The 22,549-nt window shown below is 44.3% G+C and overlaps 1 protein-coding gene across 1 annotated transcript in view; it reads right to left on the bottom strand.

The window, feature by feature from the left end:
- Positions 1 to 20,579, bottom strand: part of LOC306785642 (ninein-like protein) — a gene marked incomplete at its 5' end in the record, with an annotated part of 29,774 nt that extends 9,195 nt beyond the window's left edge. Inside the window, 18 exons of the mRNA XM_079280100.1 lie at positions 1,230 to 1,346; positions 1,653 to 1,820; positions 1,900 to 1,969; positions 2,129 to 2,233; positions 2,583 to 3,560; positions 4,142 to 4,279; positions 4,379 to 4,527; positions 4,731 to 4,811; positions 5,008 to 5,132; positions 5,225 to 5,293; positions 6,503 to 6,644; positions 7,434 to 7,520; positions 9,722 to 9,832; positions 9,938 to 10,112; positions 10,239 to 10,379; positions 10,597 to 10,733; positions 18,443 to 18,616; positions 20,475 to 20,579. Of these exons, the coding sequence (XP_079136226.1) occupies positions 1,230 to 1,346; positions 1,653 to 1,820; positions 1,900 to 1,969; positions 2,129 to 2,233; positions 2,583 to 3,560; positions 4,142 to 4,279; positions 4,379 to 4,527; positions 4,731 to 4,811; positions 5,008 to 5,132; positions 5,225 to 5,293; positions 6,503 to 6,644; positions 7,434 to 7,520; positions 9,722 to 9,832; positions 9,938 to 10,112; positions 10,239 to 10,379; positions 10,597 to 10,733; positions 18,443 to 18,616; positions 20,475 to 20,579 (3,072 nt within the window). The remainder of the gene's footprint in view (positions 1 to 1,229; positions 1,347 to 1,652; positions 1,821 to 1,899; positions 1,970 to 2,128; positions 2,234 to 2,582; positions 3,561 to 4,141; positions 4,280 to 4,378; positions 4,528 to 4,730; positions 4,812 to 5,007; positions 5,133 to 5,224; positions 5,294 to 6,502; positions 6,645 to 7,433; positions 7,521 to 9,721; positions 9,833 to 9,937; positions 10,113 to 10,238; positions 10,380 to 10,596; positions 10,734 to 18,442; positions 18,617 to 20,474) is intronic.
- Between the last annotated feature and the right edge of the window lie 1,970 nt (positions 20,580 to 22,549).

Genomic DNA, 22,549 nt, shown 5'->3' with positions numbered 1-22,549 from the left:
AAGACAATATCTGAAGAACATTTTTAAAGGTTGGAAAATATCCCTAAAAAATCTGAAATATATATTTATTTAAAAATCTGGAAAAAGGAAAAAAATACTAAAGGACTAAAGGAGCAAACGGGGAACTGTAGGAGCAAACGGGGAACTGTAGGAGCAAACGGGGAGCTAAAGGAGCAAACGGGGAACTGTAGGAGCAAACGGGGAGCTAAAGGAGCAAACGGGGAGCTAAAGGAGCAAACGGGGAACTAAAGGAGCAAACGGGAAGCTAAAGGAGCAAACGGGAAGCTAAAGGAGCAAACGGGGAACTAAAGGAGCAAACGGGGAGCTAAAGGAGCAAACGGGGAGCTAAAGGAGCAAACGGGGAGCTAAAGGAGCAAACGGGGAGCTAAAGGAGCAAACGGGGAGCTAAAGGAGCAAACTGGGAGCTAAAGGAGCAAACGGGGAGCTAAAGGAGCAAACGGGGAGCTAAAGGAGCAAACGGGGAGCTATAGGAGCAAACGGGGAGCTAAAGGAGCAAACGGGGAGCTAAAGGAGCAAACGGGGAGCTAAAGGAGCAAACGGGGAGCTATAGGAGCAAACGGGGAACTAAAGGAGCAAACGGGGAACTAAAAGAGCAAACGGGGAGCTAAAGGAGCAAACGGGGAGCTAAAGGAGAAAACGGGGAGCTAAAGGAGCAAACGGGGAGCTAAAGGAGCAAACGGGGAACTAAAGGAGCAAACGGGGAGCTAAAGGAGCAAACGGGGAGCTAAAGGAGCAAACGGGGAGCTAAAGGAGCAAACGGGGAGCTAAAGGAGCAAACGGGGAGCTAAAGGAGCAAACGGGGAACTAAAGGAGCAAACGGGGAACTAAAGGAGCAAACGGGGAGCTAAAGGAGCAAACGGGGAGCTAAAGGAGCAAACGGGGAGCTAAAGGAGCAAACGGGGAGCTAAAGGAGCAAACGGGGAGCTATAGGAGCAAACGGGGAACTAAAGGAGCAAACGGGGAACTAAAAGAGCAAACGGGGAACTATAGGAGCAAACGGGGAACTAAAGGAGCAAACGGGGAGCTAAAGGAGCAAACGGGGAGCTATAGGAGCAAACGGGGAACTAAAGGAGCAAACGGGGAGCTATAGGAGCAAACGGGGAGCTATAGGAGCAAACGGGGAACTAAAGGAGCAAACGGGGAACTAAAGGAGTCATGAAGAGTAAAGTGAAGGACATGAATGAGACAGATGATGACCTCCTACAAACCTTCTCCTGGTAGCAGCTGGTCTGTCTGTCCAGCAGCTCTCTCTCCTGCGTCCAGACGGCCTCCTGCTGCAGCTTCTCTTTCTCCTGCTGCAGCGCTGCTTCCTGCAGCTGCCGCACCTGAAGTATTGATGAGTACCGTCAGTACTTTATGGATACTAGTACTCTGATCGGTACTCTGAGTGTTTTGAGAGAATAAGACACATTTCTTTGTTATTCTTGATGTAAACAGTGTTTCTGGAGACGAGGTTTCAGTCGATAACGTCTCGCTACAGAACGTCTGAAGTACCGACAGCAGAACCACTGACTAAGGTTTTTACTCTTTTAGAACCGGGTTTAGGGGGCATCTCTAGACCTGAAACCACAACTCTTTAGTCTAATTGTGCTGAAAGCCAGAGATCCTTCAGAGATCCTTAAGCTGCTCACCGTGGTCTCCTCCTCCTCCTTCTCCTTGGAGACCGTCTCCAGGCGCTCCCTCAGCATCCGGACCGACTCCTGGTCTCCACGGAGTTGGGCGCTCAGCTCGGCGTTGTCGTTGCTGAGCTTCAGGTTCCTGCTGCTCAGATCCAGAACCTCCTCTCGATGTCTGGAGTTCTGCAGAAGCAACAGAGGACGAGAGCGGGTTGGACAGTCGTCCTCTCGGAGCTCAGAGGGGTCGGACCGATTCTCTCACCTCTTTGTGCAGCCTCTCCTCTTCCTCTCGACTCCTCTCGTGGTCTCTCTCCATCTCGTCCACTCTCCTCCTGACAGAAGAAGAAGAAGTTCATGTTTGATGATGTGTGATAAATATTATGATCATCATCCAGGTCGGACCTCATATCACTAAACTGGAAGCGTAACTGTAATTGAAGATTGAAAGTGAAAGAGGCTCGATTGTCTCCTGTCGACCAATCAGAAGTCACCTGTTCTTGGCGACGTCGTCCTCCAGCTCGGTGACCTCCTGCTGCAGGACGCTGAGCCGCTGCTGAAGAGCTCCGTTCTCCAGTCGGACCTCCTCCAGCTGAGTCCTGCAGACAAACAACGAGGAGAGTTCATCCCGCTCTGTGACGGAGCTGAGCCTCATTTCATTGGTCGAAATCGATCTGAAGAGGTGTGTTGATGATTTGTGTTTGACTTGATTTCTAAAGCTTCAATCGGCTTCAAACACTGAAGATGATCTTCAGTGTTTGAAGCCGACTGAAGCTTTAGATCAAAGAGGTCTTCATCTGGAGCGCTACCATGAAGAGGGAAGTTATTCATTCGGTTAGCCGTGAGGTGAAGATCACTGTCGTTGATGGATGCAGTTAGTCATTCCAATAGTTAGTCGTCATTGGGACCAGGTTCTGGATCTCTGAGACGGTCTCATGCTCCACAAACCTGTGTGGACTGGCCGGGTCCATCACCTCCTCCAGGTCCAGGACCAGCTTCTCCAGCTCCATCAGCTGCTGCATCATCTTCCTCTTCTCCCGTTCAAAGCCCTGCTCCGCTGTCCTCAGCTGGTCCTGGGAGTCCTGCAAGTCCCGCTGCAGCTGGAGGACCTGCTGTCCGGTCAGATCCAGGTCTTTGTGATGCTTCCCGGAAGAGGCCTTGGCTCGCCGTAAGAGATCAGCGCCGTCCGCGACCTCGACCCGGAGCCGGTCCACCTCGCAGGTTTTGGAGTTGAGCTGCCTCCGGAAGTCCAGGACCAGGTCTGCGGTCCCGTTGAGCTGAGTGCTGAGTTCTCTGAGGTGGTCTCTGAGCGTGGAGATCTCCTCCTCCATCTCTACGATCTGGATGGAGAGCTGGTCCACCAGCCGGGCGTAGCTCCTGTTCTCCTGGCTCAGACGACAGACCTCCTCCTTGTCCTCGTCCACAGCGGACCGGAGCAGCGAGGTCCTGGTCTGCTCCTGCTCCAGAGCATCCCGGAGATCCTCCTCGGCACTCCTCCTCCCGTCCAACTCCTCAGAGACACCGTCCAGCTCGAGCTGCAGGTTGTCCACAGCCATGGCCTGGTCCTTCAGGTCCTGGATCAGCCTGGTGCGGTCCGTCTTCAGCGAGTCCAGCTCGGCAGTCAGTTTGGACAGACTCTGGACCCGGTTCCTGGTGGAGTCCTGCAGACTCTTCACGGTCCGGTCTCTGGCTCGGAGCCGTTCCTGCTGCTGGACGAACGCGTCGGAGAGGCGGTCCCGGTCCCGCAGGACCCGGTCGGACTCCGTCTGGAGGTTCCACAGCTCCTCCTTCAGCTGGGTCACCTGAAGCAGGAGCTCCTCCTCCACGGAGCTCTTCTGCTGCTCCGATTGGGCGAGCCGCTCCTCCCAGAATCCTCTCTGCTCCTGCAGCCGGTGGAGGAGGCGGCGCTGCTGCTCTGCTTCAGCCCTGCTGAGCGTCGGTCACATGTCGCTCAGCGTTAATCCACCGAGAGACTTCCTGTTTCTAACGCTGTGAGATCCTCAGTGACGATCAGTGATCATCACTTCAACACATTCATGTTCACGTCACAGCCTGAGAGCTACGATACCTCACGACAGTAGATGTATCAACGATAACCACGCTGCTGTAAAGTGTTGATGGAAATGCTACAACGTTAGCTTAGCATAGCACCAATAGATCCAAAGTGTTTTAAAAGTGATTTACTTGTCGTCTTGAGGAGAGAAGTAACGAAACATGAGTTCAGACTATTTACTGATCATGGTTATGAAGTTATGTATCAGTTTATTGTGATTAAATCACAGCAGAGTGTGTTTAGTGAACAGCTGTGTGCGTTGACAGACACAGTGAATGATGAATAATGATCAATAATGAAACAGTTATCAATGTAGAGAACACTTCTGGTGTCTGAATGGCATCTGTTAGAATACCGAAGAAGAAGAAGAAGACGAGCAGTGGAACTGTGACGAGGTTAAAGAATGATGCGTTTGTAGATCTTGCAGAGCATGCTGGGTAACGTGACCACCCACCTGACCAGCATCACTTCCTGGTCCGCCTTCAGCTTCAGCTCCGCCTCCAGCTGGTCCTTCTCACAGCTCAGTCTCTGGACCAGGTTGCCGATCTCTCTGGCAAAGTTCTGCTCCAGCTCCGCCCCCTCCCGCTGCATTCTGGGAAAAAAACACCATCAACACGTTGACGTTTTAAGGACTGCTCACGACGACGTGGACCAGCTTCTGTCTGCACGATTCTGCAGGCGTCTTCCTCACCTGCGCTCCTGCTCGTGGCTCCACCCTCCTCCTCCTCCTCCTCCTCCTCCTCGTTGCATCTGAGAGCTCAGTTTCTCCAGAGTCTCCTTCAGCTGCTTCACCTGCTGCTCCGCCTGAGATTTCTGCTCCTCCAGCTCACTGATCTCCATCTGAAGGACGAAGACATTAACGTGAGGAAGAAGTATTACTTCAAAGTATTTAAAAAAGTCCTGCATACTTCATCAACTAAATGTACTTAAAGTACTCATTGTGGGACATGTTTCCTTTTGAATCTGTATGATCGAGTCCTGAAAACAGAATAAATACTTCATGAATACCTGAAAGTGATTGTGTGTTGAAGATTCATTCGTACCTTGAAGGCCTGAGAGATGTCTTTACGTTCCACCTCCATGCTCTGTCTCATCACCTCCAGGCTGCGCTCATAGTAGTTCACCTGGAGGAGGAGGAGGTACATCAAATATTACACTTACACACACACACACACACACACACACACACACACACACACACACACACACACACACACACACACACACACACACACACACACACACACACACACACACACACACACACACACACACACACACACACACACACACACACACACACACACACACCGTTGCTACCTGCGTCTCCAGCTGGATGTGCAGCTGCTGCAGCTCCTGGTTGTGTTTCTGCTTCAGCTGCTCCAGAGCCAGTTCAGTCTGGATACTGATCCTCAGACCTGAGACCTGGTCCAGAGAACACAGAGCTGGGGGGACGGGGACACACAGACAGTCAGTTACTCCCTACTAGCCCTGGTGGTGTTACAGAACTGTGACGAACAGATATTTTCATTCTCACCTGTTCTGTCTGCCGGCTGCAGCTTCTTCCTCACCTGAGGAGACGAGCTGCGCTTCATGTCCGCCTCGTCTGAAACACACACACACACACACAGTGACACAATGTTTGTGTATTAACCAGGTAAAGACTTAGACCAGAGACTCACTGTGAGACATGATGACACCAACACCTGGAGGAGCTGTGAGTGAGTGTGTGTGTGTGTGTGTGTGTAACAGATCTAACCTGCTCAGCCTGAACTGCCTGTTTAAGTCTCACTGCAGAGTCCAGCTGACTTCTTCTTCTTCTTCATTTATTTATTCAACTTAAAAACTAAACTAAATCATGAATCAACTAAACACTTCAAAACAATGGTTCTGTCTCCATATGTTCATTGTACATCTGGAAGATCAATGTTTATTACTTTACATGTTTGTTAGTAAAACCTGAACGCATGATGTCATCAACAACAATCAGCTGTTTCTGTCCTCATGTGAAGATCCTCACATCAGTGACAACATTTACTTCATCAAACTACAAACACGTCTTCTTCTGTTGTTTAAACGTAGCATCGAGGAGGAGGAGTCACATGACCCTGCGGCTCCACGTTGTGTCAGAAGAGCGTTACTACACTCGTCTACAGTTACTTCAGATGATTAATGATGTATTAATGTAGATTATACAGAGAGATAAACATTAATATATCAGTAATAATATACAATATAGTGTGCATATAGTGTGTATATATAGTGCATATCGTGTGTATATATAGTGTGTATATATAGTGCGTATATAGTCCATATAGTGTGTATATAGTCCATATAGTGTGTATATAGTCCATATAGTGTGTATATAGTCCATATAGTGTGTATATAGTCCATATAGTGTGTATATAGTCCATATAGTGTGTATATAGTCCATATAGTGTGTATATAGTCCATATAGTGTGTATATAGTGCATATAGTGTGTATATAGTCCATATAGTGTGTATATAGTCCATATAGTGTGTATATAGTCCATATAGTGTGTATATAGTCCATATAGTGTGTATATAGTGCATATAGTGTGTATATAGTGCATATAGTGTGTATATAGTGCATATAGTGTGTATATAGTCCATATAGTGTGTATATAGTCCATATAGTGTGTATATAGTCCATATAGTGTGTATATAGTGCATATAGTGTGTATATAGTGCATATAGTGTGTATATAGTGCATATAGTGTGTATATAGTCCATATAGTGTGTATATAGTGCATATAGTGTGTATATAGTCCATATAGTGTGTATATAGTGTTACCAGAGTCAGAGCTGACTGGTCTTTGTTGGTTCCAGGTCAGAGCGTCTTCGTCTCCTGCAGAGCGTCTGGACTTCCTGTCGCTCCTCTGACTCTTCAGCAGCTCGACCTCTGAGCTGAGCTCATCGTTTCTGTCCCGCAGCTCCTGAATGCACCACACACACACACACACACACACAGTCAGTGGACTATCTCTGGTGTCTGACGTTACTGTCAGTGTGCTGTCGTGTCTGGAGGCTCTCTGTAACAGCTTCACATCTACATCATGAGGTGTTCTCAGGTGTTCTCAGGTGTTCTCACCTTGATTTTCTGTTGAGACCAACACGAGGCGTTCAGGTGCACAAACAAAAACAGATATTAAAACTCCCTCTCATTCGATTTATATTTAAAAAATACTAAAAATAAATAATCGAGACAGAAATAATTCAAGGTCCAAATATAAACATTGGAATATTATTTAATAATAATAATAATAATAATATTACAGAGCCGGAGGTGTAACGAAGAACAAAAATATGTGAGAAAGACTTTAACGTAATTAAGATAATCAGAGAATATCAAAGTTCTTCACTTTATTTAATCCTCTAATCTGAGTTCTCTCTGTTGTTATGTTTCTTGATATATGAATGTTATTGTCCTAATACACCGCGGTGACCTACATGTTGTAAGATGTGGCTGAAAGCTAAATAAAAACTAGAAGGTGGACGTGGAGTTAAGACTTTACAAGAATACGCCGCTCTGAGTCCGTCTCCAACGACAGCTGCACTTCTGACTCCAACAAGAACATATTCATGAAGAGCTACAGTAAACACACACACACACACACTCTGTGAGTGAGTGAGTGAGTGTGTGTGTGTCTCTGTGTGTGTGTGTCTGTGAGTATGTGTCTCTGTGTGTGTGTGTGTCTCTGTGTGTGTGTGTGTGTCTCTCTTACCCGGCACTGCAGTTCGTAGTCTTTCACAATTTCAGAGAATCGTTCCTCGTGACTCAGACCAGCGGCCGCCGGATCAAAACCGCCAAACTGTCAATCAAAACCAACTGGTTATTGGTTTAATCCAACTGTCAATCAAAACCAACTGGTTATTGGTTTAATCCAACTGTCAATCAAAACCAACTGGTTATTGGTTTAATCCAACTGTCAATCAAAACCAACTGGTTATTGGTTTAATCCAACTGTCAATCAAAACCAACTGGTTATTGGTTTAATCCAACTGTCAATCAAAACCAACTGGTTATTGGTTTAATCCAACGGTCAATCAAAACCAACTGGTTATTGGTTTAATCCAATGGTCAATCAAAACCAACTGGTTATTGGTTTAATCCAACTGTCAATCAAAACCAACTGGTTATTGGTTTAATCCAACGGTCAATCAAAACCAACTGGTTATTGGTTTAATCCAACGGTCAATCAAAACCAACTGGTTATTGGTTTAATCCAATGGTCAATCAAAACCAACTGGTTATTGGTTTAATCCAACGGTCAATCAAAACCAACTGGTTATTGGTTTAATCCAACGGTCAATCAAAACCAACTGGTTATTGGTTTAATCCAACGGTCAATCAAAACCAACTGGTTATTGGTTTAATCCAACGGTCAATCAAAACCAACTGGTTATTGGTTTAATCCAACGGTCAACCGATCAGAAGTCATCGTCATCAGTCGGAGCAAAGAAGTGAAGTCAGAGAGGAAACTTTCATCAATAATGGATCAACTACAAGGAGACGAGTCACCTTACACCTGAGAGTGTGTGCGTGTGCGTGTGTGCGTGTGCGTGTGTGTGTGCGTGTGTGTGAGAGAGAGAGAGAGAGAGAGTTCTGCTGTCTTTGTGACGACTAATGTTACTCTGATATCTCTCATTTTATCTTAAAATAGATTAAGGTTAAAGGCCAGTGTGTGTTAGGACTAGATAACTAGTACTAGATTACTTCTACCAGTTGACTAGTACTACATCAGGGTAGGAAATTTACATATTTTTAGGGGGCAATTTTTGCCCCCACTGACTGAGATCCAGGGCATTGAAAAAGAATTGGGGGCACTTTTTGAAACTTGTGAAATAACATTTAACCTTTGTTCAAAATAATAAATATAAGTTATTAAGTTATTTAGGCTTACAGTATATGAGCAAGTGTCATCAAATGGCAATAATAAGACTATGAGGCAGTAGTCTACAGATTCAAAGTGTTTTCTTAGATTTATTAAACAAAAAACAAATCAGATTATATTTATTCTTATTTATTTGTAGTTATTTATTGTTATTATTACATTTTTCAAAGAACTATTAACAATTATTTAGTCAACGATGCCTTGATTACATATGCATTAGTCATTGTGTGGAATTATTGAGAAAAACATTTTTGTAGCACCTCAAATATTAAAAATGTGCCATTTGAAGGTCCAAATTCAGTTCAGAGGTTTTACTCAGTAAAATATCTCAGTTGACTGTCAGTCAGGTATTATTCATGAGCAACCCTCAAACCACAGAACAAAGACACTTTACCCACAATGCAGCTGTATTTTCCCTTTAACTCACGAGATGCAGCATGTTTCATACTTAATGTGAATATGATTCATACTTTGTTGGCATCTTATTCTGAAAGCCGGATGTTGGTCTGAAGAAACCGGATGTTGTCTGACGTTAATGTTTCCGCTAACAGTCCTTCGCTCGCTCTGATCTGTGCGTTTGAATGTGTTCACGGTGAATGTCAGCGTAGAGCTGCACTCACATGTGAGGGTCTGTGAGTGCACCGGCCTCTCAGTCACAGGTCTGATGAAGAAACGCTCGTTTAGAACGTTCGCTTCTTCACGCATCAGTCGAGGAGGCAACTGGACCGGCTCATGTACAAGTTCATTGAATGATCATTATTATTATTAGAGGAAGTTATGGGCCAGTGTTTGCCCCTCTCCTGGTGACATCAGGGGCAACATTAGATTTCTTAGGGGCAGTTTTGCCCTCGTGTATTTCCGACGGTGACTACATTACTTCTACTAGTAATCTAGTACGAGTATTCGATGACCAGTACTCGACTCATCAGCGCGCTCTCTCTCTCTCTCTCTCTCTCTCTCTCTCTCTCTCTCTCTCTCTCTCTCTCTCTCTCTCTCTCTCTCTCTCTCTCTCTCTCTCTCTCTCTCTCTCTCTCTCTCTCTCTCTCTCTCTCTCTCTCTCTCTCTCTCTCTCTCAGAGATGGACGGCTCATGTGAAGGCACTGAGATGCTGCAGAGACCTTGTGGAGCAGCAGCTGGTCCACGTCTCTCTGCAGCCGCTTCACTGAGCGTTCTGCTTCGGTCAGCTTCATCGTCACAGCTCTCAGGTCCTCCTCCAGGCGACTGCTCTCCTGAACACATCGAGATCAGGTCTCTCCAGCCGCCTCCCACAACTTCAACCTTTAAAGCGATCTAAATACAGAGCTAAATACAGATCAAACACCAGGTGTGCTCACCTGTGCGGCGCCGCAGAGCTCCTCCCGTAGCTCCGCCTCCTGGACTCGGAGCAGCTGCAGCCGGTCCTGCAGTGAGCGGCGCTCTCTCTCCGTCTGCTGCAGCTGAGCCTCGCTCTCCTGCTCCGACTGGCAGCGCAGAGCCGCCAGCCTATCACGGAGGTCCTGCTCCAGCTCCCTGCCAATCACAGAGCAGCTCGTCAACACCGCCGCCTCATTGCTCATCTTCATCATGACGACTCACGGACCAGTATGAGGACCAGTAGGAGACCAGTAGGAGGACCAGTGAGAGAACCAGTCTGACCTGATCCTGCTCTGGTTGAGTGTCTCCATGCTGGCGTGTCTGTCGTCCACCTCTCTGACCAGCTGCAGGTTCCTCTGATGAGCCTGATCCAGGTCTGTCTTCACCTTGTCCCGCTCACTGCAGGCCTGGTCCACCAGCACCCTACACACACACACACACACACACACACACACACACACACACACACACACACACACACACACACACACACACACACACACACACACACACACACACACACACACACACACACACACACACACACACACACACACACACACACACACACACACACACGTTAGCCTAGCTTAGCGTGTGGACTGAGCCGCATCACGTTGTGTGACATCATCAGACCCACTGCAGGTGCTGGATCTCGTTCTTGTAGGAGATCAGAGCCGCCTGTTCGATGCCGTTCCCGCTGACCAGCAGCTCGTTGTCCAGAGCCAGAGTCAGGTCAGCCAGACTGAGACGCTCCTCCAGAGGGAAGTCCAGAGTCTGGAACAAGACGGGTAGAGGTACACAAAGTACAGCATGTACCTCTGAGACGTAGTACAGTATAAAGTACAACATGTACCTCTGAGACGTAGTACAGTATAAAGTACAGCATGTACCTCTGAGACGTAGTACAGTATAAAGTACTACATGTACCTCTGAGACGTAGTACAGTATAAAGTACTACATGTACCTCTGAGACGTAGTACAGTATAAAGTACTACATGTACCTCTGAGACGTAGTACAGTATAAAGTACTACATGTACCTCTGAGACATAGTACAGTATAAAGTACTACGTGTACCTCTGAGACGTAGTACAGTATAAAGTACAACATGTACCTCTGAGATGTAGTACAGTATAAAGTACTATATGTACCTCTGAGATGTAGTACAGTATAAAGTACAGCATGTACCTCTGAGACGTAGTACAGTATAAAGTACAGCATGTACCTCTGACATAGTACAGTATAAAGTACTACGTGTACCTCTCAGGTGTAGTACAGTATAAAGTACCACATGTACCTCTGAGGTGTAGTACAGTATAAAGTACAGCATGTACCTCTGAGACGTAGTACAGTATAAAGTACTACGTGTACCTCTGAGGTGTAGTACAGTATAAAGTACCACATGTACCTCTGAGATGTAGTACAGTATAAAGTACTACGTGTACCTCTGAGACGTAGTACAGTATAAAGTACTACATGTACCTCTGAGACGTAGTACAGTATAAAGTACTACATGTACCTGTGAGATGTAGTACAGTATAAAGTACCACATGTACCTCTGAGACGTAGTACAGTATAAAGTACCACATGTACCTCTGAGACGTAGTACAGTATAAAGTACAACATGTACCTGTGAGACGTAGTACAGTATAAAGTACCACATGTACCTCTGAGACGTAGTACAGTATAAAGTACCACATGTACCTCTGAGACGTAGTACAGTATAAAGTACCACATGTACCTCTGAGACGTAGTACAGTATAAAGTACCACATGTACCTCTGAGACGTAGTACAGTATATAGTACTACATGTACCTCTGAGATGTAGTACAGTATAAAGTACAACATGTACCTCTGAGATGTAGTACAGTATAAAGTACTACATGTACCTCTGAGATGTAGTACAGTATAAAGTACTACATGTACCTCTGAGATGTAGTACAGTATAAAGTACAGCATGTACCTCTGAGATGTAGTACAGTATAAAGTACAGCATGTACCTCTGAGGTGTAGTACAGTATAAAGTACTACATGTACCTCTGAGATGTAGTTCAGTATAAAGTACTACATGTACCTCTGAGACGTAGTACAGTATAAAGTACCACATGTACCTCTGAGGTGTAGTACAGTATAAAGTACTACATGTACCTCTGAGGTGTAGTACAGTATAAAGTACTACATGTACCTCTGAGGTGTAGTACAGTATAAAGTACTACATGTACCTCTGAGATGTAGTTCAGTATAAAGTACAGCATGTACCTCTGAGATGTAGTACAGTATAAAGTACTACATGTACCTCTGAGATGTAGTACAGTATAAAGTACTACATGTACCTCTGAGGTGTAGTACAGTATAAAGTACTACATGTACCTCTGAGATGTAGTTCAGTATAAAGTACTACATGTACCTCTGAGATGTAGTACAGTATAAAGTACAGCATGTACCTCTGAGATGTACTACATGTACCTCTGAGATGTAGTACAGTATAAAGTACTACATGTACCTCTGAGACGTAGTACAGTATAAAGTACTACATGTACCTCTGAGATGTAGTACAGTATAAAGTACTACATGTACCTCTGAGGTGTAGTACAGTATAAAGTACTACATGTACCTCTGAGACGTAGTACAGTATAAAGTACTACATGTACCTCTGAGATGTAGTACAGTATAAAGTACTACATGTACCTCTGAGATGTAGTACAGTATAAAGTACTACATGTACCTCTGAGACGTAGTACAGTATAAAGTACTACATGTACCTCTGAGATGTAGTACAGTATAAAGTACTACATGTACCTCTGAGATGTAGTACAGTATAAAGTACAGCATGTACCTCTGAGATGTAGTACAGTATAAAGTACAGCATGTACCTCTGAGATGTAGTACAGTATAAAGTACTACATGTACCTCTGAGACGTAGTACAGTATAAAGTACTTCATGTACCTCTGAGATGTAGTACAGTATAAAGTACTACATGTACCTCTGAGATGTAGTACAGTATAAAGTACAGCATGTACCTCTGAGATGTAGTACAGTATAAAGTACAGCATGTACCTCTGAGGTGTAGTACAGTATAAAGTACTACATGTACCTCTGAGGTGTAGTACAGTATAAAGTACTATATGTACCTCTGAGATGTAGTACAGTATAAAGTACTACATGTACCTCTGAGATGTAGTACAGTATAAAGTACTATATGTACCTCTGAGATGTAGTACAGTATAAAGTACTACATGTACCTCTGAGATGTAGTACAGTATAAAGTACTACATGTACCTCTGAGGTGTAGTACAGTATAAAGTACTATATGTACCTCTGAGATGTAGTACAGTATAAAGTACTACATGTACCTCTGAGATGTAGTACAGTATAAAGTACAGCATGTACCTCTGAGATGTAGTACAGTGTAAAGTACAGCATGTACCTCTGAGATGTAGTACAGTGTAAAGTACAGCATGTACCTCTGAGATGTAGTACAGTGTAAAGTACAGCATGTACCTCTGAGATGTAGTACAGTATAAAGTACTATATGTACCTCTGAGATGTAGTACAGTATAAAGTACAGCATGTACCTCTGAGATATAGTACAGTATAAAGTACTACACGTACCTCTGAGATGTAGTACAGTATAAAGTACAGCATGTACCTCTGAGATGTAGTACAGTGTAAAGTACAGCATGTACCTCTGAGATGTAGTACAGTATAAAGTACGACATGTACCTCTGAGATGTAGTACAGTATAAAGTACTACATGTACCTCTGAGGTGTAGTACAGTATAAAGTACATTATTTAGTAGCAGTATGAAGTAATACAACATGGAAATACTCAAGTGAACGACCTCATCATCCCCCTGAAGTACAGCAGCTGTTGTTTATTAAAGTGTGCTGCAGAGACCTGAACCTGGATCTCAGAAACCTGGTGCTGCTCCTCTGACCCGACCCTGAGGAACCCGAGGTTCCTCCAGACCCTCTGAGCTGCTGAAGTAGCCTTCAGTGACAAAGTCACTAAGAGGAACTCTGTCGCCCCCTGTGGACTAACGTGGAAGTGTCTCTGAGCACCAGAGTCTCTTTAGAAAACCTCTCATGTTACTGCAGCAGGTCTGACAGTCTGCCCCTCTCAGTCCTGGTCCTGGTTCTCCCGTGCCTCCCTTCCCTCCAGCGGGTCCAGCAGTACATCCTGGGTGTCCAGCAGCGGGGGGGGGCTCTGGATCTGGTTCTGTCCACGGTGGACCGGTCTCTGCTGGAGTCTGAGCTGAAGGAGTTTCTGGTGAACCTGCATGAGTTCACCACACTAAACTGAGACTGGTTCATGTCGAGGATCAGGACTGCACTGAGACTGGTTCATATAGAGGATCAGGACTGCACTGAGACTGGTTCATATCGAGGATCAGGACTACACTGAGACTGGTTCATATCGAGGATCAGGACTGCACTGGGACTGGTTCATATAGAGGATCAGGACTGCACTGGGACTGGTTCATATAGAGCAGGGATTCCCAAAGTGGGGTGCGCGCACCCCTGGGGGTGCGCGAGCTGCCTCTAGGGGGTGCGCGAGAGGAAAAGTGTAATGGCGGTCTGATGGTGTAATAATATTAAATATAAAAAAAAAATGTAATTTTAATTTAAAAACTGTCAGGTGGGACATCTGAAGCTATCAGTCATAAAAGAGGAGAGGGACAGAGAGAGAGAGGAATCGGAGGCGAGGGGAACGGAGAGGTGCGTGGGGAGAGACCGGGAGAAGAAATCGAGTCAGAGTCAGAGGAAGATGAGACGGAGGAAGGAGGAAGGGATTGCACAGACAAATCGGGAGCACATCGGCCCATCGCGGAGTCAAGGTGAAAAAGAGGAAACGAGAGTGAGCATCAGACTGGGAAAAAAAGAGGAAATATGATGAAAAGTATGTGTGTCTGGGCTTCACTTGTATTGGCAACGCAGATTCCCCAAAGCCACAGTGCGTGGTGTGCAGTGAGGTTCTGGCTAACAGTCTGAAGCTCTTATTTACGTCGCCACCTGAACACCAAGTCAAAAGCCCCTTACATTGTTTATATCCAAATTGGAGGAGTTACAAAACAACTGGAGTCTCATTCATGTGTTTGTCTATAAATGACGCACTACGGGCTTCATATCTGGTTACAGAATAGCGAGAAAGGGGCTACCGCACACAATCACTGAAGACGTGAGCTTGCCAGCTGCCAGAGAGATGGTGGAATGTATGATTGGGGAGAAAGAAGCAAAAAAGTTGGACATGATCCCGGTGTCCAACAACACTGTGTCGCCGCATCGATGCTTTGTCCGAAGACATCCTGGCTACATTAGTCGCTCATTAATTGTAAATTAAATGTGATAATCTGCCTCTGAGCCTGTGCGTGTGTCCTCGCATCCGTATTGCTCTTTAAAAGTGACGCCTTGTGTCACTGAAAGTTATTGAAACGTTGTTGCAGTGTTTCAGGGCGTTTTCACACCTTCAGTTCGTTTGCTTTGTTGCAGTTGCTCCTTTGTTCGGTTTGTGTTCACACTGCAACATTTAACAGCGGACTAAATCTTGTAAACAAATGCCACGCGCGAGCAAACTGTTCTCTCATTGGTCCGATTCTTATGCGGCTATGAAGGCTTAAAAGGCTCTGTTGCGTCTTTTTTTATTTTTTTTTATTAATGGGGGGGGGGGGGGGGGTGCGCGAACCCGGTCGGGATGTAGAAGGGGGTGCGCGGCCTAAAAAGTTTGGGAACCGCTGATATAGAGGATCAGGACTGCACTGAGACTGGTTCATGTCGAGGATCAGGACTGCACTGAGACTGGTTCATATCGAGGATCAGGACTACACTGAGACTGGTTCATATCGAGGATCAGGACTGCACTGGGACTGGTTCATGTCGAGGATCAGGACTGCACTGAGACTGGTTCATATCGAGGATCAGGACTGCACTGAGACTGGTTCATGTCGAGGATCAGGACTGCACTGAGACTGGTTCATATCGAGGATCAGGACTACACTGAGACTGGTTCATATCGAGGATCAGGACTGCACTGGGACTGGTTCATGTCGAGGATCAGGACTGCACTGAGACTGGTTCATATCGAGGATCAGGACTACACTGGGACTGGTTCATATCGAGGATCAGGACTACACTGGGACTGGTTCATATCGAGGATCAGGACTACACTGAGACTGGTTCATATCGAGGATCAGGACTGCACTGAGACTGGTTCATATAGAGGATCAGGACTACACTGGGACTGGTTCATATCGAGGATCAGGACTACACTGAGACTGGTTCATATCGAGGATCAGGACTGCACTGAGACTGGTTCATATAGAGGATCAGGACTACACTGGGACTGGTTCATATCGAGGATCAGGACTACACTGAGACTGGTTCATATGGAGGATCAGGACTGCACTGAGACTGGTTCATATCGAGGATCAGGACTACACTGGGACTGGTTCATATCGAGGATCAGGACTGCACTGGGACTGGTTCATATGGAGGATCAGGACTGCACTGAGACTGGTTCATATCGAGGATCAGGACTACACTGGGACTGGTTCATATCGAGGATCAGGACTACACTGGGACTGGTTCATATCGAGGATCAGGACTACACTGGGACTGGTTCATATAGAGGATCAGGACTGCACTGGGACTGGTTCATATGGAGGATCAGGACTACACTGAGACTGGTTCATATCGAGGATCAGGACTGCACTGGGACTGGTTCATATCGAGGATCAGGACTGCACTGAGACTGGTTCATATGGAGGATCAGGACTGCACTGGGACTGGTTCATATAGAGGATCAGGACTGCACTGAGACTGGTTCATATGGAGGATCAGGACTGCACTGGGACTGGTTCATATGGAGGATCAGGACTGCACTGAGACTGGTTCATATGGAGGATCAGGACTGCACTGGGACTGGTTCATATGGAGGATCAGGACTACACTGAGACTGGTTCATATGGAGGATCAGGTCTGCACTGAGACTGGTTCATATGGAGGATCAGGACTGCACTGAGACTGGTTCATATGGAGGATCAGGACTGCACTGGGACTGGTTCATATGGAGGATCAGGACTGCACTGGGACTGGTTCATATGGAGGATCAGGACTGCACTGGGACTAGTTCATATGGATGATCAGGACTGCCCTGGGACTGGTTCATATCGAGGATCAGGACTGCACTGGGACTGGTTCATATGGAGGATCAGGACTACACTGAGACTGGTTCATATCGAGGATCAGGACTGCACTGGGACTGGTTCATATGGAGGATCAGGACTGCACTGGGACTGGTTCATATGGAGGATCAGGACTGCACTGGGACTGGTTCATATGGAGGATCAGGACTGCACTGGGACTGGTTCATATGGAGGATCAGGACTGCACTGAGACTGGTTCATATGGAGGATCAGGACTGCACTGGGACTGGTTCATATGGAGGATCAGGACTGCACTGGGACTGGTTCATATGGAGGATCAGGACTGCACTGGGACTGGTTCATATCGAGGATCAGGACTGCACTGGGACTGGTTCATATCGAGGATCAGGACTGCACTGGGACTGGTTTATATGGAGGATCAGGACTGCACTGAGACTGGTTCATATCGAGGATCAGGACTGCACTGGGACTGGTTCATATGGAGGATCAGGACTGCACTGGGACTGGTTCATATGGAGGATCAGGACTGCACTGGGACTGGTTCATATGGAGGATCAGGACTGCACTGGGACTGGTTCATATCGAGGATCAGGACTGCACTGGGACTGGTTCATATGGAGGATCAGGACTGCACTGGGACTGGTTCATATGGAGGATCAGGACTGCACTGGGACTGGTTCATATGGAGGATCAGGACTGCACTGGGACTGGTTCATATGGAGGATCAGGACTGCACTGAGACTGGTTCATATCGAGGATCAGGACTGCACTGGGACTGGTTCATATGGAGGATCAGGACTGCACTGGGACTGGTTTATATGGAGGATCAGGACTGCACTGAGACTGGTTCATATGGAGGATCAGGACTGCACTGGGACTGGTTCATATGGAGGATCAGGACTACACTGAGACTGGTTCATATGGAGGATCAGGACTGCACTAGGACTGGTTCATATCGAGGATCAGGACTGCACTGGGACTGGTTCATATGGAGGATCAGGACTGCACTGAGACTGGTTCATATCGAGGATCAGGACTGCACTGGGACTGGTTCATATGGAGGATCAGGACTGCACTGGGACTGGTTCATATGGAGGATCAGGACTGCACTGGGACTGGTTCATATGGAGGATCAGGACTGCACTGGGACTGGTTCAGGCCCAGGTAAAAGCAGCGATGTCGTCGACCCACCAGACTGAAAGAAACCTGGATCTAAACGATGGGCTTCACTGACATAAAGAACCACAGCTTCTCCTCCACAGATCTCCACATGACTCTAAACCCCTCCACACACCTGGTCCTGGTCCCGGTCTGTACTGACCTGCAGGATGTCCCGGGCGTTCCGGATGCCCTCCTCGGTCCAGAGGGCGACGACCCGCTCGGTGCTGGTGCATCCTGAGCCCTCGTCCAGCCGGCTGAGGACCCTCTGACCCACCGTGGCCGTCAGCAGGGAGGGCGAGGTGGTGCGAAGCGAGCGCTCCTCTAAGGCCTGAGACTGCATGGGGGACACACGAGACCAGGAGGTGAGAGTCTGCTGGTCCAGGTCTCTGCACACAGAGCAGCTTAAACACAGCAGCTATGAACCACGTCTCTAAGGGTCCTGGTGACGTGGTCACATGTAATCTGGATTAGTCCACTTCACTCTGAGCCATGGGGGACACAAAGAGGACACATAGTGGGACACCTTTACCCTGCAGATCACTAGAGATCATATCTATGAGAACTCATTTCATTATTGTTTCTATTTTGTGTCATTAATCAAAGTTATCAAACTAATCTTAACAAGTAAAAATTAGTGCTGGGCAACGATTCAAATATTTAGTCGCGATTAATCGCATGGATTTTTTGCGATTAATCTCATTGTTATGGCAAAGTTCAATCATGAATAATAAAGTAGTGTATTGTGCACTTTTATTTTGAAAGTACTGCTATATGAACAAAGGGGCAATAACATTTGGTTCACGAGCTGCAGGCAGCATGTTTCATACTTAATGTGAATATAATTCATACTTTGTTGGCATCTTATTCTGAAAACCGGATGTTGGTCTGAAGAAACCGGATGTTGTCTCACGTTAATGTTTCCGTTAACTTTCAAAGTCCTTCGCTCCCGATCTGTGCGTTTGAATGAGTTTACGGTGAATGTCAGCGTAGACTTTACCGCAACTGACTTCAGGATGTTTGCTGCCTTTGATCCCACTGCTCTTGTCATCCTCTTGTTGTTATGTATATGTATTGTCTCTTGTCTTTCAATTAAAAAAAAAAAAAGAATTATAATTATAATAAATTTTAAAAAATGCGTTAACGCGCGATAAAATAAATGTCGGCGTTAATGAATGAATGCGTGAACGCGAAATTAATGCGTTAACTTGCCCAGCACTAGTAAAAATACTTCACACGTCGGTTTGCATCCATCTCTAGTGGGTTTGCATCCATCTCTAGTGGGTTTGCATCCATCTCTAGTGGGTTTGCATCCATCTCTAGTGGGTTTGCATCCATCTCTAGTGGGTTTGCATCCATCTCTAGTGGGTTTGCATCCATCTCTAGTGGGTTTGCATCCATCTCTAGTGGGTTTGCATCCATCTCTAGTGGGTTTGCATCCATCTCTAGTGGGTTTGCATACATCTCTAGTGGGTTTGCATCCATCTCTAGTGGGTTTGCATCCATCTCTAGTGGGTTTGCATCCAACTCTAGTGGGTTTGCATCCATCTCTAGTGGGTTTGCATCCATCTCTAGTGGGTTTGCATCCATCTCTAGTGGGTTTGCATCTATCTTTAGTCAGAATCAGAACCGTTTATTGCCAAGCAAGTTTTCACCTGCAAGGAATTTGTCGTGGAGGAAGGTGCATAAGATTCAACAATAAACAATAACATTTAACTATCAAAATAACATAAACTATCAAATAACACTTAACTATCAAGTAACGTTTAACTGTCAAAAACAGTCAGCACAGTAGGTTTGCAGCTCTTCTTTCCACCACTACAAGCAGTGAAGACGTAGAACCTGGTTCTGGGTTCTTTGAGCGACATCAAGTTAAAGGAGCTTTTCCTGCTGATCCAATAAACAAACAGCAGAAACACGTCAGCAGCAGAGACGTTGATCTGAATATTGTTCGTCAGCTGATGAATGAAGAACTTCACCAACATGTTCTTTGCTTCAGTCGACGAAGAAATCAGCTGGAGCAGCTTCCTGTTTCAAGAGTTTCACAATAAAAGCAGCCTAGAACAAGTTACTGTTGGAACATCAGCTGATCTTCTATCGATCAACAGTCAAGTGTCTCTCCTGTCATGTGTCACACATGTGATCCAGTCTCCTCTGTCTTTCTCTTCTGTATGGAGACGTTCTGTCCTCCTCACCTGAGTGCAGCAGGAGGTCCTGGTCTGGGTCTGGGTCCTGGTCTGGTCCGTCCTCACCCAGGTCAGCAGACCACAGCCTGAGATGAGGCCTGATGAGCGGTGCATGCTGAGTCCTACCTGTGTGAGAGGAGAGCTCCCTGAAGACACACCTGAGTGGACTGATGACTGTCAGCTGCAGAGGAGCCTCCTGATTGGCCCTTCGGTGGAGGGGGTGGGGCGCTGCGTTCAGGAGCTCCTCGTGAACTCACACTCAGAAATGAGTTCTCTGTTTAGGTTCAGGTTCCACAGCGTGTGAGTTTATCATGTGATCTAAACTGATCACATGATCACAACACGTCTTCCTGTCCAATCACATCACACTTTGACTCACGAAGCCTTTTATGATTGTTTTACATCTTTAGTGATAATTCAACTTCTACTTTCATCATGAATCATCTCTTATTGATATCTTTATATTGTTATAGTCATAAATCATCTTATTGATATCTTTATATTGTTATAGTCATAAATCATCTTATTGATATCTTTATATTGTTATAGTCATAAATCATCTTATTGATATCTTTATATTGTTATAGTCATAAATCATCTTATTGATATCTTTGTATTGTTATAGTCATAAATCATCTTATTGATATCTTTATATTGTTATAGTCATAAATCATCTTATTGATATCTTTGTATTGTTATAGTCATAAATCATCTTATTGATATCTTTGTATTGTTATAGTCATAAATCATCTCTTATTGATATCTTTATATTGTTATAGTCATAAATCATCTTATTGATATCTTTATATTGTTATAGTCATAAATCATCTTATTGATATCTTTGTATTGTTATAGTCATAAATCATCTTATTGATATCTTTATATTGTTATAGTCATAAATCATCTTATTGATATCTTTATATTGTTATAGTCATAAATCATCTTATTGATATCTTTATATTGTTATAGTCATAAATCATCTTATTGATATCTTTGTATTGTTATAGTCATAAATCATCTTATTGATATCTTTATATTGTTATAGTCATAAATCATCTTATTGATATCTTTATATTGTTATAGTCATAAATCATCTTATTGATATCTTTATATTGTTATAGTCATAAATCATCTCATTGATATCTTTATATTGTTATAGTCATAAATCATCTTATTGATATCTTTATATTGTTATAGTCATAAATCATCTTATTGATATCTTTATATTGTTATAGTCATAAATCATCTCATTGATATCTTTATATTGTTATAGTCATAAATCATCTCATTGATATCTTTATATTGTTATAGTCATAAATCATCTTATTGATATCTTTGTATTGTTATAGTCATAAATCATCTTATTGATATCTTTATATTGTTATAGTCATAAATCATCTTATTGATATCTTTATATTGTTATAGTCATAAATCATCTTATTGATATCTTTGTATTGTTATAGTCATAAATCATCTCATTGATATCTTTATATTGTTATAGTCATAAATCATCTTATTGATATCTTTATATTGTTATAGTCATAAATCATCTCATTGATATCTTTGTATTGTTATAGTCATAAATCATCTTATTGATATCTTTATATTGTTATAGTCATAAATCATCTTATTGATATCTTTATATTGTTATAGTCATAAATCATCTATTGATATCTTTGTATTGTTATAGTCATAAATCATCTCATTGATATCTTTATATTGTTATAGTCATAAATCATCTTATTGATATCTTTATATTGTTATAGTCATAAATCATCTCATTGATATCTTTGTATTGTTATAGTCATAAATCATCTCATTGATATCTTTATATTGTTATAGTCATAAATCATCTCATTGATATCTTTGTATTGTTATAGTCATAAATCATCTCATTGATATCTTTGTATTGTTATAGTCATAAATCATCTGCATTGATATCTTAGTATTGTTATAGTCATAAATCATCTTATTGATATCTTTGTATTGTTATAGTCATAAATCATCTTATTGATATCTTTGTATTGTTATAGTCATAAATCATCTTATTGATATCTTTATATTGTTATAGTCATAAATCATCT

Source organism: Melanostigma gelatinosum, assembly GCF_949748355.1.
Source record: "Melanostigma gelatinosum genome assembly, chromosome: 12".
NCBI classification, from domain to species: Eukaryota; Metazoa; Chordata; class Actinopteri; order Perciformes; family Zoarcidae; genus Melanostigma; species Melanostigma gelatinosum.
Note: the sequence above shows the minus strand (reverse complement) of the source record. Positions and strands in the feature narration are given on the sequence as shown.